The sequence below is a fragment of the Nanorana parkeri genome, unplaced genomic scaffold (genome assembly GCF_000935625.1).
Source record: "Nanorana parkeri isolate BGI_ZX_2015 unplaced genomic scaffold, ASM93562v1 scaffold524, whole genome shotgun sequence".
Classification (NCBI taxonomy): Eukaryota; Metazoa; Chordata; class Amphibia; order Anura; family Dicroglossidae; genus Nanorana; species Nanorana parkeri.
In genome coordinates, this window is record NW_017306792.1 from 770919 (window position 1) to 787647 (window position 16729).

At 40.8% G+C, this 16729-nt stretch overlaps 1 protein-coding gene across 1 annotated transcript in view; it reads right to left on the bottom strand.

Moving 5' to 3' along the window:
• Positions 1-1260: 1260 nt before the first annotated feature.
• SCAF8 (SR-related CTD associated factor 8) overlaps positions 1261-16729 on the bottom strand; it is a 78772-nt gene continuing 63303 nt past the window's right edge. Inside the window, exons 14-20 of the mRNA XM_018561443.1 lie at positions 16120-16233; positions 14509-14665; positions 13704-13864; positions 9763-9934; positions 8500-8568; positions 4837-5031; positions 1261-3485 (exon numbers count right to left, since the gene is read on the bottom strand). Coding sequence (XP_018416945.1) covers positions 1879-3485; positions 4837-5031; positions 8500-8568; positions 9763-9934; positions 13704-13864; positions 14509-14665; positions 16120-16233 — 2475 coding nt within the window. The 3' untranslated portion in view covers positions 1261-1878. The remainder of the gene's footprint in view (positions 3486-4836; positions 5032-8499; positions 8569-9762; positions 9935-13703; positions 13865-14508; positions 14666-16119; positions 16234-16729) is intronic.

A 16729-nucleotide genomic window follows, 5' to 3' on the forward strand; every position in this document is an offset into this window, starting at 1 on the left:
CAGTTAAATACGGCTTTCGTTAAATTAATTGTTTGTATCACGATAAGTAGATTGTCATGAGGAACAAGTAGATTGAGCCCCCGCTTTAGTCCTTGCACATGTAGTTTTTTTAAAACATTGCCACACCCCTGCTGGCTGTGAACTACAGAACACCTCCCCGTTATGAAAAACAAGATAAAAAGGAGGTGTTTTGGAGTTCTGCACTAGGGTGACAACTCTAACTCTTCATAGATCAGTATGGTGAGTAAGAGTTGTCACTATAGGTCAGAAAGTATGTTACCAGCAGAACCACCAGTTGAAAACAAAAAGGAAAAAGCCTGAAAAATAAATAACGTACAATATATTACATTTTCACTCTTTACACAAGACAGCACAGCCAGCCTGAGTGCTCAACTTTTCTATACTACAGCTAAGTAATACAACAAGGTATTCTCCCTGTGCCCAGCCTTAGACTTGACAGTGAAGGAGAAGCAGCAGACTGAAGAGCTCATCTCTCTCTCACTTTGTTCACTAATCAGTATGTTCCTTGTTCACTGCAGCACAAACTGACTGGCTTCTTATGCTGCTACTCTATCTTTTAGGCCCGGTTCACACCACAACCGGCACTGCGTTCCAGAGCGTTCGGCCTCTGGAATGCAAGCCGGGCGGCTCCCCGCGTTCAGTGGCGGTCTATTGAAGTCAATGCCACCTCAGCCACGCCCCCCCCCGGAGGGCGATTGCCCGCACCGCAGGCACACTAGTGCCTTCAAGGAACGCAGGGAGCCGGCCGGCTCGCGTTCCAGAGGCCGAACGCTCTGCAACGCAGCCTTTGGGGTGTGAACTGGCCCTTAGTCTGAGCTCTGCAGTTCAGCGGACAGCAAGAGGCAGATAAGTCAAATTCAGGTACTTACAATAGTTGCTTTTAAAAATAAAAGACTTCATAATCTTCAAACCACTTGGAATCTGAAACTTATCAGGGCAACCAGGCAGAATGATGCATGAAGCATTTTAACTATGGATAACCTTGATGTTGACATCAATATCAATTTAATTGAATGATTGGAAATGCCATAAAGAACTTTTCACCAAAGAGAACAGCATTCAACAGCAGCACAACATGTTTGCAAAAATGCATATGAACATCACAGGTTAAGATCATTGCATTGCGATCAATAAAACCACTTGGTGCGTTAACATTGTGGGAATAATGAAAACATCTTTTACCAAAGTTATTGGTTCCTCGCATGGCACATTAAAAAAATACAATACCTGAAACATTGTTATCAAACAGATGTTTTATTAGGATCTAAAAACAAAATGCACCCAACATTAAACATTTTTTTTTCTACTCACTGCAGTACAAGAAACAAATCACAGATACTTAACTTTGGATTATTACATGGACTGTGGTGTGGATTTTACAAACCTTGTACTATTTTCTTGTCTTTTGTATCTTAGTACTGCGATCCGCCAAATATTATTTAAGCCAATTAACAGCAACATAAAAATAATCCCACCTTTGTCTAGACTTTAAAAAAAATCAGCAGCCTGAAATGCAACCAGTCCCAAAAATTCAACTCATCAACTGCTGTACAATTTTTATATTCTTCCATAGGAAGTCTTTTTGCTGGACATTTCACAGGTGTTTGATGATAAAAGCACGTGGGGCAATGCTTGTGATTTCTAATTTAAAAATAAAAAAAAAATCTCTACCTATCATCTTCAGATTAAGAGCAATCTATACAAGTCAGTTGTACATTAAGTGAAAGGTGAACAGTAACGTTAGATTAAATTTAAGATTGGCTGACAACAAGCAAACTAGTAAGGTCCAATCAGCCATTAATCTATTACTTAGAGATGACAACTTTACAAAAGGTATCTTTACCTACTGAGTGATGATTATGTCCCCTCAGTTTCTGTGCTTTCAACCATTTGTTGACTTTCTACTTCAGCATCCTTGGTATCCTTCTCTTCAGTTACTTTGCCTGATGATTTTTTCTCACAAAGTTCAGGATCATTTGCGTTTTTAGCAGTTTGTGTTTGACCGCCAGTCTCTGGCAGATCTCCATTAACCTGAGGCACTTTATCCTCTTTCTGGTTAGTAGCGTTGGCTTCTGCAAAACATTCAAACATTTGTGAGTGAGGAGGCATCCAGTTGCTGGACGGCCTCTCCCTTCCAAAGCGGTTGCCATTCATTTCTCGTCGAAAACCGAATTCTCGATCATCTCTATCTCTCTGTCTCTCCCAAGGGCGTCGACGTTCATCCAAATCTCTGTTAGCCTCTGGTTCAAATCCTCTGTTCCAACCCGGCGCATTCCTAGGCTCATGTCTATAGTTGCCATGGCGATGTCTTTCATCTTGAAAGCCCTTTGGACCACCAAAACCAGTGAAAGGAAAGTGTTGTCTTTCATCAAAATCACCTCTATGTCCCCATGGCTTATCTGGGTGAAACATTATTTGCTCCCTTCTACCACCATCTGAAGGTACTCTTCCAAAATGATCCCTTACATCCAGGGGAGGTCTTCCAAAATGTTCTCTCCCATCCATTGGTGACCTTCCAAACTGATTTCTGCCCTCTAGTATAGGTTGTCCATAATGATCTTTACTATCCATGGGTAGTCTCCCAAGGTGATTCTCTGGAATAGGTCTACCAAAATGATCACGTCCATCTGGTGGTGGCCTGTTAAACATTTCTCTCATCTCCAATGGATGTCTCCCAAATGGTGGTAATATATCTACTGGGGAGTTTGCGAATTGCAGCCTACCTTCTAATGGTGGTTTCAATTCACTGTCATGAGAATCGGGGATATTTCTTAGCTTACTTTCATAAGAAAGGTGATCAGATGCTCTAAGACTTTCAAGAGACCGTGCATCAGCTTTGCTCTCAGTTTCATGGGAACCTTCCACAGATAAGTACCCAGCACCACATTCAGGAAGTTTATCCTGTCCCTCAGAAGGATCTACAACAGCCATGTCCTGTAGCTCATGATTATCTACTGCATGTCTAGCATTAACCTCAATTTCCTCTGCAGACATCGCACCTTTATTTTCTTGGGCAGCTGTGGCTGGTATAGCTTCATTATGTTCACTTTCAGACGACTGCCCGACATTTTCTACTGGTGGAAAACGGTAATCCTGGTCTCCTTCTTGTTGAATGTTACTGCCCGGCAAAGGTACACTTTCTTCTTGAGTAGGAGTGTTATCAGAATTCAGTCTACTTGGAATATTTAGATGAGGGAAAATATCCCCTGGCGGGAAAGGAAGAGAATGCACAGTAGGGTCAATAAGAGCTGGTGGAAGCATGCTCCTTGATGGTGGTAGAGGTGGCATTGCAGGAGTTAATAAAGCAAATCTTGCCGGTTGGTGCAGTAATCCGGGACGAATATCTAGGAAGGGCATTCCTGCAATTCTACCTTGCATGCTCAAATGAGGAACAGGTGCCGTGAGAGGGGGTTGTGGCTGCATTGTCAAGATCCCAGCACTGTTCACCACAGTGTTTAGAGAGGCTGAAAGGCAATACAAAAATTAATTAATTATAAAAGGTATATGTCAAATAAAGCATCAAAAACAATTGAGCAGCTATTAAAAAACTTTCATCCAATATAATGACCAAAACACTAACAGGGTTATTCACTAAAGGGTGAAGAGTTTGCAGAAGGCAACAATCTAGGACAACATAGATGATTTGGAAACATTCTCCAATTCAGCTCACTTTCCAGTTCAGCTATGTTGTCCTAGATTGTTCACTTCTCCTGCCTTCTCCAAACCCTTCACCCTTTTGTGAATAACCACCTATATTGCCAAAAAGTATTGGGTCACCCCTCCAAATCATTGGATTCTATATACTACCATATACTAATCATGTGAAAGTAATACAAGGGAGCAGTGCAAAGAAACTTAAAGTACCCAGGATGCATTGTCAAAGTAGTTAATTTGGGTGTTCCAGGAATATGTGTTGACTGCTAAGTATGAAAGGATAAACTTTTAGTTTACTTTCCAAAAGCGCAGATTTTTTGTTGCAATCATGAAAGGATATTAACATGCGACCTGTTCAATGGGACCGTTTACAGTCAAATATTAGTATAAGGAACACCATATGTCTAAACCTCCACGAGACGATGAGCTAATACAGTGGTCCCCAACACCCGGCCAGGTATAACTAATGTGTCACACGTTTGGGTGCCGGCGATCGCACTGGGGGCAGGGGGCTCAGCTGCGGTGACGTTGAGTTCAATGCACCACCAGGGGCGTACTGACCATACGGGCATTCGGGCACGGCAGAGCCAGCTGTACCCGCCCCCTCCCGTTCCTGGTATGTGGGTCAGCGTGAGTGAGGACGCTCTCCTGTGACCCCTCCCCTAATTATAAAATATAAACAATCAACGACCCGCAGCGGGTAAAATTATCAAACGTTGACCGGTCCGCGGCGATAAAAAGGTTGGGGAGCACTGAGCTAATACACCAGTGTAGTGAACCTACTTCGGACAGAACAAATAGTTAAACTGCGATTCCTATTTCCGTTATGATACGCAAAATTCAAGGGGCAGTAGGGTGAGGCGGAAGGACCACACACGTTATGCCATACCCCTAATGTTCATCCAAATTCCCCTAAATGTATGTTATTATATGTATTACTATAAGTTACAGGATCCATGCGATCGAGTTCATGCCTCTTATTAGCACTGGCACTTTTTCGCCTTGATAGTATTGTATTTTTTACCGACATGCATTATTCTTGTATGGCTAACACTGCTTTATGAAATAAAGAATAAAAAAAAAAAAAGAAGAAGAAGAAGAAGAAGAAGAAGAAGAAGAAACTTAAAGTGGACAAATAAAGAAATATAATTTGATGCTTACCATTTGAAGATCTTTCTGTGAGGTTTTCCATAGTGGGTTGTCTTTTATTTTCTTGCTCTGCTTGTGTATTTAAAGCTGGGTTAAACACAGATGCCGTGGGCGCTGAAGTGGTTCCTGATCCAACAGGTAACATCAGGTTGCCATATGAAACCTCTTTCATTGCATCTGCAGAGATGGGCAGTCGTGGAACTAGTGCTTTAAACAAAATTAAAAGTTCAACAATTATAAAAGCATTCACAAAAATGTTGAAAATAACCACCTAAGGAAATCATATGGACTCATAATGAACTCTGCTAAGCACTATTCACATCCACAATAGTGCACATGATTTAACATTACAGAAAAAAAAGACTTTTTGTGAAGAAAATATTCAATGTTATAGGATGCCTCTGCCTATAACAGGACCTGCATGTGACCACTACCCCACAATGTCAGATGAATGTCATTATTGTCAAGAGACAGTGATCTCTACGCATAATATGGTTCACATGAAGTCCCAATCATCTCAAAGCAGGGTGGGCGCTGACAACAAATCATTCTGTTTGGTTTGCAAGATAAGCTAATTAGCGAAGTAATTAGCATCTGTCCCAGCTCCAGGCACACAGACAAAATTATAAATAAGATGTATTTAAAAAAAACCAAAGAGCTACATTATTACCGTGTTCTAATCTTTATTAGAAAAAAATGTCCAAACTGCAATTGGTTTGCAGGTCCTTCAAATTAGACTGCAAAATGTGCTGGCTTGCAGAAAAGTTCAGTTACGATGACCCACTACCTCTGCGGGATTTAATGAAGCAGAGTGCATTTTACATTTTTTTATTCTCTTCTGCATGACATAGATACACAACTATATTTCAAAAAAATGTTTGTTCTCACCATCAAAACCTTTCTTGGAGTACATTGAGGAATTCAGGAAGTCAGGAAGTCAGTGCATTGGAAGTTCACCCTAGAATTACCTAATGAACATTAAACAGCCATATAAAACATGTACCTTGATAAATGCATAGCACCATGTTTGACTTCAGTCCACGTTTTGGCTGCCCAGCAATCTGCATGAGAAAACTGCTCACTATTACCGGAAAAATCATGCAACTTAGGACATAGATAGCATGGGGTGGTCTGAAAGACACCCTGGTGTCGCTGGTAATAGCTGGTAGTTTTCCAAAGCTGATTGCTGGACAACGGAAGAGGGAGGGGACAGAAGTGTAATACAATTATCATGGTATAATGCATTTATGAGGGTGCAATGCACTGATCAAGATACATGTGTGTTATAGCTGTTTAATATTCGCTGAGTAAAACTATGTTGAATTTCCACTTTACATGTCTGGTTATACTGCTGCCTACAAGAGGATGAACAAAAAAACTGCAAGCCAGCAAAGGATAACCCCCCACTATCAGCATGCTTCAGTTTTGTAGCAAAGCAGTACCAAGAGCATGATCATAAACAAAGAGAGGTGGAACCTGTGTCTATCTATTGGCCCCACCTGCTCTAAGGTTGCTGGCCAGTGATGTAAGAGGAGGCGGGGCCCCCCTCCTCCATTCCAAACACCGCCCTCATCTGCCGCATCGGCTGGCTGTCACTGACACAGCTCCGCAGCGGCTATGAGGGGAAATGCGCCGTGGCCGCTGCTGAGCTGTGTCTGTGACAGCCAGCACCCCCACATGCCATAGCGACCCTGTCCCGGGCCCCATAGCGGCCGCCTGGGTCGCTATGGCGATTGTTACGCCACTGGATCCCTAAGACTACAAGCTTCAATATTTGTCTGCCTAAAAACTGAGAAATGGCGGAACAAGAAGCTGGTTTACTTCCAGGCTAGCCCCACAAAATCCAGTCCAGCAGGGTCTAGGTACAGAACTCCAAAGCTAGGCTCAGGAAAGTCAATCTGGATAGCTGCCATTGTAGAGACCAGCTCAAGCAGCAATGTAGCAAGAAATCTTAATTGAAGTGAACAAAAAATGAGAAGACTTTTCCCAGTAGAGCTGGAGGAGCCATTCTCCTAGGACACTACCAAAAATCGAAGGCATGCTGTTAGTAGGAGGGGTTATCCTGGGCTGGCTTACTTTTTGTTTGCCAGTGTCCAATACTCCAGTAGGTAGCTGTATGACCTGACCATTGCTGACTTTGTGTCTCTCAATGGACAACAAAGAGAGAGAAATACCTCCTACTTGATAAAGCAATGCAAATGTTACTAGCATTGACTTAGGTTCCTTTGTGTGTAATACTGAATATGGACATTTTACAGAAAGATGCCAGTGCATAAGTAAAAATATAACTTTTCACATCATTATTACACACCAGAGTGCCTGTCTTCTATTATAATACCTTCCACTTGCCATTATATTTTTGGAATAATGCATTTATCGCTCCAGTTTTGTTTCATCAGACTTAAATGCTAAAGAAAATGGCATGAACAAAAATGATGGAACTCTAAACCTAATATTCTGTTGCACAACCTTTAGAGGCAATCAATGGAAAAAAAATGATTTCTGTAGCTCTCAATGAGACTTCTGCACCTGCAAACAGGTACTTTGGGCCATTCTTCTTCAGCAAACCGCTACAGCTGTCTTAGGTTTGGATGGTGGCATATTTTAGCTTTTTCCACAGATGTTTGATAGGATCCAGATCAGGGCTCATAGAAGGCCAGATCAGGGCTCATAGAAATAATATTTTGTTCTTAGCCACGCTTGGGTGCTTTTAGCTGTGTATTTTGGATCAGTATCCTGTTGAAGCATCCATGACCTGTGATTGAGACAGAGCTGACACTGGGCAGTACGTTTCACTCCAGAATTCATTGACAGTCTTGAGATATCATTGTGCACCACGTGCCAGACAAGGCAAAGCACACCCCAAAACATAACCCGACCTTCTCCATATTTCACAGTAGGTACAATTCTTTTTACTGTAAACATAGAGCTGATGTGACTTGCCAAAACCTCTAGTTTTATCTCATCGGTCCTAAGGACATTCTTCCAGAAGCATTATGGCTTGTCAATCTGCACTTTAGCATATGCCAGTCTGGCTTTCTTTGAGTCCACTGTTGCTCAACAAAGCGACAGATGCTGCAATCAGATCTGATGTTCTGTGACCTTGGAGTTCAGCTCGTATTTCTTTAGACGTTTTCCCTGACTTTTTGTCTACCATGCGCACTATGTTCCGTTCAGCATGGGGTTGATTTTTCTCTTGCGGCCTTGTCCAGGGAGGATGACTACTCTCCCATGGTCCTTACACTTCATAATAATATTTACAGCTGTAGTCACAGGTTACCTGTAGTTACCTTTGACATGCCCGCCTATAATTTTCATCCTGATCATCTCAGACAACACTCTCCTTTGCTGTCTCTGGTACATGTTCGGTGTGGCACACACGATGATACCAAACAGCAGATGACAAGATTGAAGTCATGTGTGATACTAATTACAGAAAAGAGTTAGTTTGAAATATCACTGTGATCCAATTATTTGTGATGTTTTCTAGGGATACCAACAAATCAGCCCAGGCCATTTTCAAATATATTTCTAGAATAAGAAATAATAGATCTCTTTCCTCACTTTTTGCTTTACTCGATGACATATAAAAGACATGCAGGGATACATGACACAATTAAGCAACCTTAATCTTAATTGTCAGGAGCAATTTTCCTTGTGTATTATTTCACTCACCTGTTGGGATAGCTGAGCTAATTGCGGGAGGAGGGATGGAAGGTGGTGGCACATGTGGTGAAATATAACCTGTAAAACATAATGAAAGGATATGACTAAATAAGCATTCCCAGTATGATTTCTCAGTCTGGGTGCACATCTGTATATCAGAACAGAAAGCAATGTGAATGTTTATGCTGCAATACTGAAAACGCCATGTGCTTAAGATGACAATAATATTGCAAAGTGGGATTATGCCAACACATATTAATGGGGATTCTATCTGGATCGTCCCATATGGTTTTCATGAATAACCTTTGTTCCAGTTAAGCCGTCAGGTACTCCAAAACACAGGGAGGAATTTATCAAAACTGGAGCAGACAGAACCTGGAGCAGTTGCCCATGGTAACCAATCAGCATCTCTCCTCAGTTTGCTCAGGTACGATTTGAAAATGAGACAGAGAAGCTGATTGGTTGCAGTGCAAATCTGCTCCACATTTTGTCTGCTCCAGTTTTGATAAATTCCTCCCACAGTGTCTTAAAGTACATATGGACTTAAATCAAACTGTACCCAAAAGACTTGTTTTATGTTATAGACAAAGCAGGGAAGGACTGGAACCTCTGGTTGATATAGCAATCTGTGTCCCTATAGAAGAGATTTCCCCCTTTCTTTCGGGATGGAAAATTTCTCCATGGAGGACACAGAAAAACAAAAACACATTTCTAGTAGAGCAAGGAAGGGATAGTACTTTGGACAGTGTATTCACTGCTGTCTGTGCTGGCAACAGTAACTCTCATTTCTTGCAGATGTGCTACAGGGATAGCACACGAGGCAAAATCCTCTCAATATAGTCACACACAAATAAAAAAAACTGGATAATTTTTATTAATTTGAACTTAAATTAATTTTGGCTGGCGTTGGACTTGCTCATAGTGACTGGTTCTCTTATGTAGCAAAAACTAATATGAAGGAGAAAAGTAGAGCAGGTTCCACTAATGACGATTTAGAATACTTTGTATAGCATTCTCTAGCATTGTGTGGATTATTTGCTAAAAGAAGGTGTAACAAGCTAAAATGTCAATTAGCATCACAGATCATAATCATGAAGTCACAAAAAACCCTTACACAATCTAACATATTTACAACACTTATATGGAAATGTGACATAGCTAGTACAGCTTTAAACAGGCCTTAAAGGGCTTGCTCAAGCCAGTCTATTCATAGAAAAATATATTTTACATTTTTGGAACACTGTTGTTGAACTTTAATTACCAAATGCATACCTGGTGGTGGCTGTGAAGGGTTGAAAGCTGCACGCATGAATGGAGGTGGAGGAAGAGTGGTGTAGCCCGGAGGGGGAACCGTCATGGAGACAGGGAATGCAGGTGGTACCAAACTTACAGCAGGAACAGCGGGGACAGCAGGAACAGCGGGGACAGTTGGTGCAACTGGAATCTGTTTAATAACAATAATAAATTAATAGAAAACAGAACTGATATGAAGAAAAAAAGACATAAGTCATTATGTTCAATTTAAAGCACACAACAAAAATGGAATAAGTTTGCAGCTTACCAGCCCACAGCTTCTCATGCGGTTGCTGAATGCAGAACAAATGTGTCCAGGGACAATCATCTCTCCCGAGCCGCAGGTAATCATACCATGTACGATTACATGTGGACTGCTGCTGACAGATGCAGCTGCTGTCACCTTGTCATCAACTTGCATGGGTACAGCACCTGCATCTGAATGGGGACACTTGGGATTCCTGTGGTCATAATCTGTAGGTAGGCTTTTTCCTTTATTTTCACCTGGTGATCCTGCCAGCAATGCACTTTCTGTCTCAGGATGATACGACTCATCGCCGTACTATATGTATGGGGGTCCAGAGCTATCACTCTAGGGCAGGACTACAGAACACCTCCTCCTCTCCATAATATAGCAATCTTCTCCATCCAAGGAGACTGCCTCTGCTGACTGTTTTAAGTTGCCATTGTTCCCAGCTGACAGGGCAGGAAGTTAACAGCTGACAAGATATCTGGGATATTGTTTGCACTTATTGAACAGATATAACAAAACACTTTCAATTTAACAGGGGAGCAAAGATAAGTTCATTATTAGGATTTACATACACATCTACTAAACTAAATCTGTGCTTTGCCCGTAAACAGCAAAAGAAAAGGTTCACATTATTGCCACCCTTTCCATCAGCATATAGTGACCTTTGCTTTGCTCCCCTGCTCTCTAGCTTTCTCCTGAATCATCATTTGCATCCAATATTTTCCTTGCATCTACATTTAGCTGCCAGGGGCAAAGAATGGTACTCTGTAAATGTAGTTGGATTTTCATTTGGAGCTTACACATTGCATGTCGTGAATCACATTCTCCCCCATACCTCAAAGCAAGTTTGAAAACCTTGTGTTACTGATATACTAAAATAAGCCTCCTCGGTTTCCCTGCACGGCATTACCTGGCAACTCTCAAGCTACGTCAACCATGTATAATATTTTTTTATATGTCTCCAACCATCACTGATTATTCGCACAATGCATTTAGGGGATTTCTAAAATGGTAAATCCAAAGAGGTTTTTATTGTCTACTAGTAGCCAAACATAATTTTAAGACATTTCTCACGGTGCAGCTGATAATTAGGGAGTGTTTATCAGGTAATTAACGGGAGTAATAATCAGTAGAACTATTCTTTTGCCTGTGAAATGGCAAGATGTGTCATCATTTTGTTAAATAAAACGCAAGCTTCAACAGGCTTACTCAAACCATAAATGAAAGGCGATAGCTGAATGAAGCAAAGCAAGCCCATGTTCTTAACATGGAACGCCATAGATTTCTATTAAACACATCAGTGAAAGGTTGCATAGTTCATATTTCTGTTGCTAAGCAATCATTTCCCCTTTCTTGTTTCACATAAATGTCTATCACATAAAAACAACTGCTAGAATGTGTGGAATACATTTTACAGGAAGGAACCAGCGGTGCAAACAGCTCAACACAGTAATCCAGTTGTTTTGCCCATGACCCTACACCCTCTATGTTAACACAGCAAACTACTGGTTGAAGGTAGAGGGCCCGAGTCACCAGATTAGTAAGGAAGCAGCTCTATGGGAAATGTGTATCAAATAGAATCGCTCTCCAGCTTTCTCCTGAATCACCGTTTACATTCAATATTTTCCTTGCATCTACATGCAAGGAGAAACTGGTAATACGGCATGTAAAAGTTACAATTGGTTTTAACAGGATACTGTTCAGGATTAATGGTTTATTTTCAGCGCTGACTGTAATGGAAAAGGCATTAGGAAAGAAATATTGCTTTGTGTGAAGAAAAAAAAAAGTCAGTATCTTTAACCACCTTCCGTCCATGGCCGTTCGTGAACGGAAGTCTGCTCAGAGCGGGTGGGCGTCTTAAGACGTCCTGCCCCTCCCCCCCTCTCGTGCGCGCGCTGAGCGCCGCACACGAGAGGGAAAACTGTTAGCATGTAAACAGCCAGCGATGGCTGTTTACATACAAACGATCAGGCGTCTCTAGAGACGCCAGATTGCTTGCACGATCTGCGGATGTAGCAGCTCTGAATACTGAAAAATGGCCTGGCCAGGAAGGGGGTGAAACACTATGGCCTTTAAGTGGTTAATGATGATGAATAATGATGATGATTATTATGATTATCATTATTAGCTTTTTTACATCATATGCATCCTGCAGTGCTATGCCTTTGCCACCTCATTCCTATTCTTATATCCCCTTCATTAAATAAACATCTCATTTCTTCTGCCCCCCCAAGTCTGGTCCTCAATTCTTGGCCGATGAATTCAGTAAAGCTGGCCATAAATTATGTGAATTTCATGCTATGCTTCAGGAACCAGCCGGATTTCGTACAGTGGGTGCCGCTGTTCGGCCACCATCCCTTGATCAGGTGATCAAAGGAGCCGGCCGGAAAATCTTCAAAACAAACTGAGCCTGCAGCCGTCGGCTTCGTTCCGGTATTCTGACAGAGGCCTGCGGCCGCTGTCGCCGCGCTAAGGAAGCATCAGTGATTCCTCGATCAACGCTTTTAAGCGTTGATGAAATCTGTTCTGCTTTTTATTTATTATTCAGCCCGCAGGTTGAACAAAAACCCTCTGTGCTCACGCCCAAAGTGAAGTGGCTCAATATTGATGTGAAGGACAAAGGAAACTCTGGAAATGTGACTCCTAGGGGTTCTTTTTTACACCACTACCTGCAATACTTATTTTGTTTAAACGCTAATGATATTCATTATATGGCAATACAGTTAATACTATACAAAAGAAGCCCCATAGTTTTATGTGCCTTTAAAACCGTTATACAACTGCAAATACATATATGGGAGCAGTTTAACCTGCAAAATATTCAGCTGGTCCTGAGATTTACACTGCCCTGCCAGACAACTTTCCTCCTCCATGTTTTTTTTGTCAGAAAACTACGATTATGTGCATACATTCCTAAGCTCCATTTAGTGGCCATAATCTGCTGTAAACCTTCTCTGCAGAGCTGTTCACATCAGAATGTTCATTTGTGCTAAGTCTAATGTTTTGTAAAGACCGGTGGTCAATTTTAGTATGTTTGCAGAATAGGAAATATCTGCTAATTCAATTTCAGTTATTTTGTCATGTTGTTTCACAGACAGACCCCTGTCCTATAGAGCGTTCGAACAACAGAAATGCTGGCAGCCTTTATGCTGTAGAAGAAAAGATGGCACCAAAATACATCCTTATAGACATTAACAAAAACACTAGCAAGCAAAGGCACTACCTTGCTACTACAGATGATAAAAGCACGTAAGCCAAGGCGGCAACACTGTGCTTAAAAAATATAAAGTTTAATATTACCAATAGGCCTCATACACATAGCTGCGTATGGAGCCGTATATCTGCGCAAAAACAGAATGGTACAGTGATGCGTCCAGGGCAGCGTATTTCTGCGTATTTACGCACGTATATGCGTACAGCACATTAAAAATTCCATTACGAGTGATGCATTCTGGGATTGCATATAGTGCACGCATATACGCTCGTATATACAATTTTGCTTGCGTTGTGTGTGAATGAGGCCTTACTAATAAATGAATACATAAAACTGGTGTTCACTATATTTGAACTTTCATGTAACCCATTGCAATTTCAAAACAAAAAAAAAAACCAGTAGCTTACATATTGCCGAATTTACATATCCATTCATAATGTTAAAAATAGTTACCTGCAGCATTGCAACTGGCTGGGTATAGGCCTCTGTTTGCGCTGTTATTGGTGGATTGGTGGATTTTGGAATCACTGGACTCTGTACAGTAGTAGTGGGAGCTGGTACAGAAATTGGCTCCTTAGTTACAGTAGGTTCTGCAGTTCTTTGATTTGACCAGTCTGTAAAACAGAAATTACATTTTGTTATGCTGAAATTAGCTTAGGTGTATTAGGTGCAATGTTACAAACACAGAACCAAGCATAGATTAGACATATGGACTCTAGCAAGTCCATCCTCAACCAAACTAAACTGGGAAAATCAGGTCCCATGCTACATATACTTTAGATATTATTAAGCTGAACTACAGGCAAACTTCTAAATGCACCATAGATATACATATATGGGATCCATTTTACCTGCCAAAGGATTTGTCCTTCTGCCCACCCCACCCTGAGGTTTTTACAGCCTAGGCCATCTGGTAACCTGACTTTTCTCTAATATAGTTAGGCAACCTAGCTAGATCACCTCCCTTGTCCCCAGGCTGTGACCAGACAATAAAAACAGACTCATGAGGTCATCTTTCCGTTTTCTCTACCGGTCTCTGTGCTCCTGTATAGGACATTGCAAGAGGCTTAAACATGTCTAATTTACACTAGTAACAGTTAAAATGTTTATTTAAAAATATATATTAAATATAACTGCATTCACTAGTATTTTTCATATCTGTCTGGCGTTTTAAGATCAAATTTATAACAAAACTTTACAATATTACAATTTAGTCCCCCACCCTCCACACACTACAGAATGAAAGTTAAATTGTTACCATTATTAACAGTTTCTTGATCAATCATTCCACCTTCGGAAAAATCTTCTAGATTATCCATTTTCACTTTTTCCCAAGGAATATATGTCACTCCAAGATCAACATCCCAGAGCTGCTTGTACTCTGTTTTTACGCCTTTATTTAACGCCCAAGCAATCTAAAAGAAACATTCATTAGACAAATAAAATAAATTTCTTGAAAAAAAAAAATACTGAAAAGCAGGAAAGACTATTCATTCTTGTACTAAAGATACATCTTTTTTAGCCCATGAATTATATTATTGTGAAAATCAAGAAAAACCTATTCATTAAAAACTAATAATTTAATGAAAGCACTGTTAACAATCTTAACTACTGTATGTATTTCCACATTCCCAAACTTAATTTTATGTAATTATGCTGCATAGTAGCCGATTCCTTCTCTGCAAGTCATAGGCTAGGGAACACTGGTCCTCTTGATTTTATATTTTATCTGAAAAGTTCCTGAAGCATTAAATTGTTAATCATGAACCATGCCAAAACTGAACTTGAAACATCAACAAACTTGCAACCTTTAGGGCTCGTTCACATGAACGCGGCTGCTCGCTGCTATATGCCAACCCAAACTTGCACTTTCATATGGATATGGATGCACACCCCTGGTCGCAGACAGTCTTGCCTCCATAGCTGTACAGATGTGCAAGTTCGGGTCAGCATGTAGCAGCATGCAGACACAGATTTCCATTAAGCTGTAAAGACAGCTGCACGCATCAGCTGTTACTCCCATGCACAGGTTTTTGCTAGGACGCGCACGCTGTATATAGCTGTGCATGTCCGTGTATGTGAATGAGACCTTATTAAGTGGCCGTTCAAATGCTAGGAGTACAGCACAAGTTGCAGCTAAACAGAAGCAGAAATATCCTCCTGCTTCCCTTTACTGCCCATTTTTGCACCAATTGATAAAGCTGTAGGAAACATGCCGCTGAAGATGGATTGCTTAACAGTTGTAATATAAAAACCTTGCAGATTTATTTGGTGAATTTTGTTGGAAAGGCAGGGGGTTTGTAATGATGTACAGCCCTGGCCCTTCTGAGGGATAAGGGCTGGTACCCACAAAACTTTCTCCCAGCCATGAGGATACCAGTCTGTAAACATAAAGGTGACCCCACTTAGCGGTGCAGATATGGCTGGCTGCAACTGACTGATGTTAGGCAGGTTAAAGTAACCATCAGCAGATCAGCCCAGAATATCAGTACATAAAAATGGAAAAAGGGAAGCGAAGCAAGAGCAGGTTCAGGCATGGGGAGTCACTAATAACTTCCATATTAATATGATTACCGTTATAACTATAAAACATGTGGCCAACACCTGGATTTATCACTGAAAAATAGGAAATCCATATGTATTGTGGATAGCGACGAAAAGGACAATTTAATCACTGAAAATATTATAATGGGTTTCCTGCAGCAAAAAAAGCTGTAAAATGGCCCGCACATTTCTCTACCGCCACTGGCCTTCACTGTACAAATATAATTCTAGAAGAGCTTGTATTAAATGTATGAAAGTCTACAAAAGTTATTTGTGCATGTATAAACTATTCAAAGAAAGAAAATGGCTTTTTATGGAAGCATACCTTAATGACTTTCGATCCGATCTTACAAGAGCCAGCGCTAAGCTTCTGAAGAGCTCTGAATGCATCTTGTCTGTGAACCATACAGACATAGGCACAACCTCGAGGTGGAATCATCTGCAAGATGTTTAAAGAAATACATTGCTTATAAATGTAAACATATTTGCAAGAGACAAACATTGACTGAACACATTTTAAGTTAGCTTGCTATGCCGCAATGTAGACCAGAAGTGCACAACATCTTTTCTTTTATATCAGGACCAATTTTAGTGTACCAGTTTTGGCAAACTCTACCCGTCAGATTTCCAATGACCTCCAAAACATGTTACCTAATAGAATGGTATTGGTATTAAATAGATTCATTTTCTAACGATTCTGGCACTTCAAAATGTCCAGAGTTATCACATTTTGAATGGAGACCACTTCCTTGCTTACAATGCATTTTTCTTTTTCCATAAATATGTTTTGGTTGATACATAAAGTCTTTGATTATTATAACTGTTTAGATGAATTGCAGTGTCTAAAATCCTTATTTCTAATTTATCCTTATAAGTACCTATAAGTACCACCCTTGTTCAATGCGCCTAAAGTTAACCTCACCCAACCTGGGCAC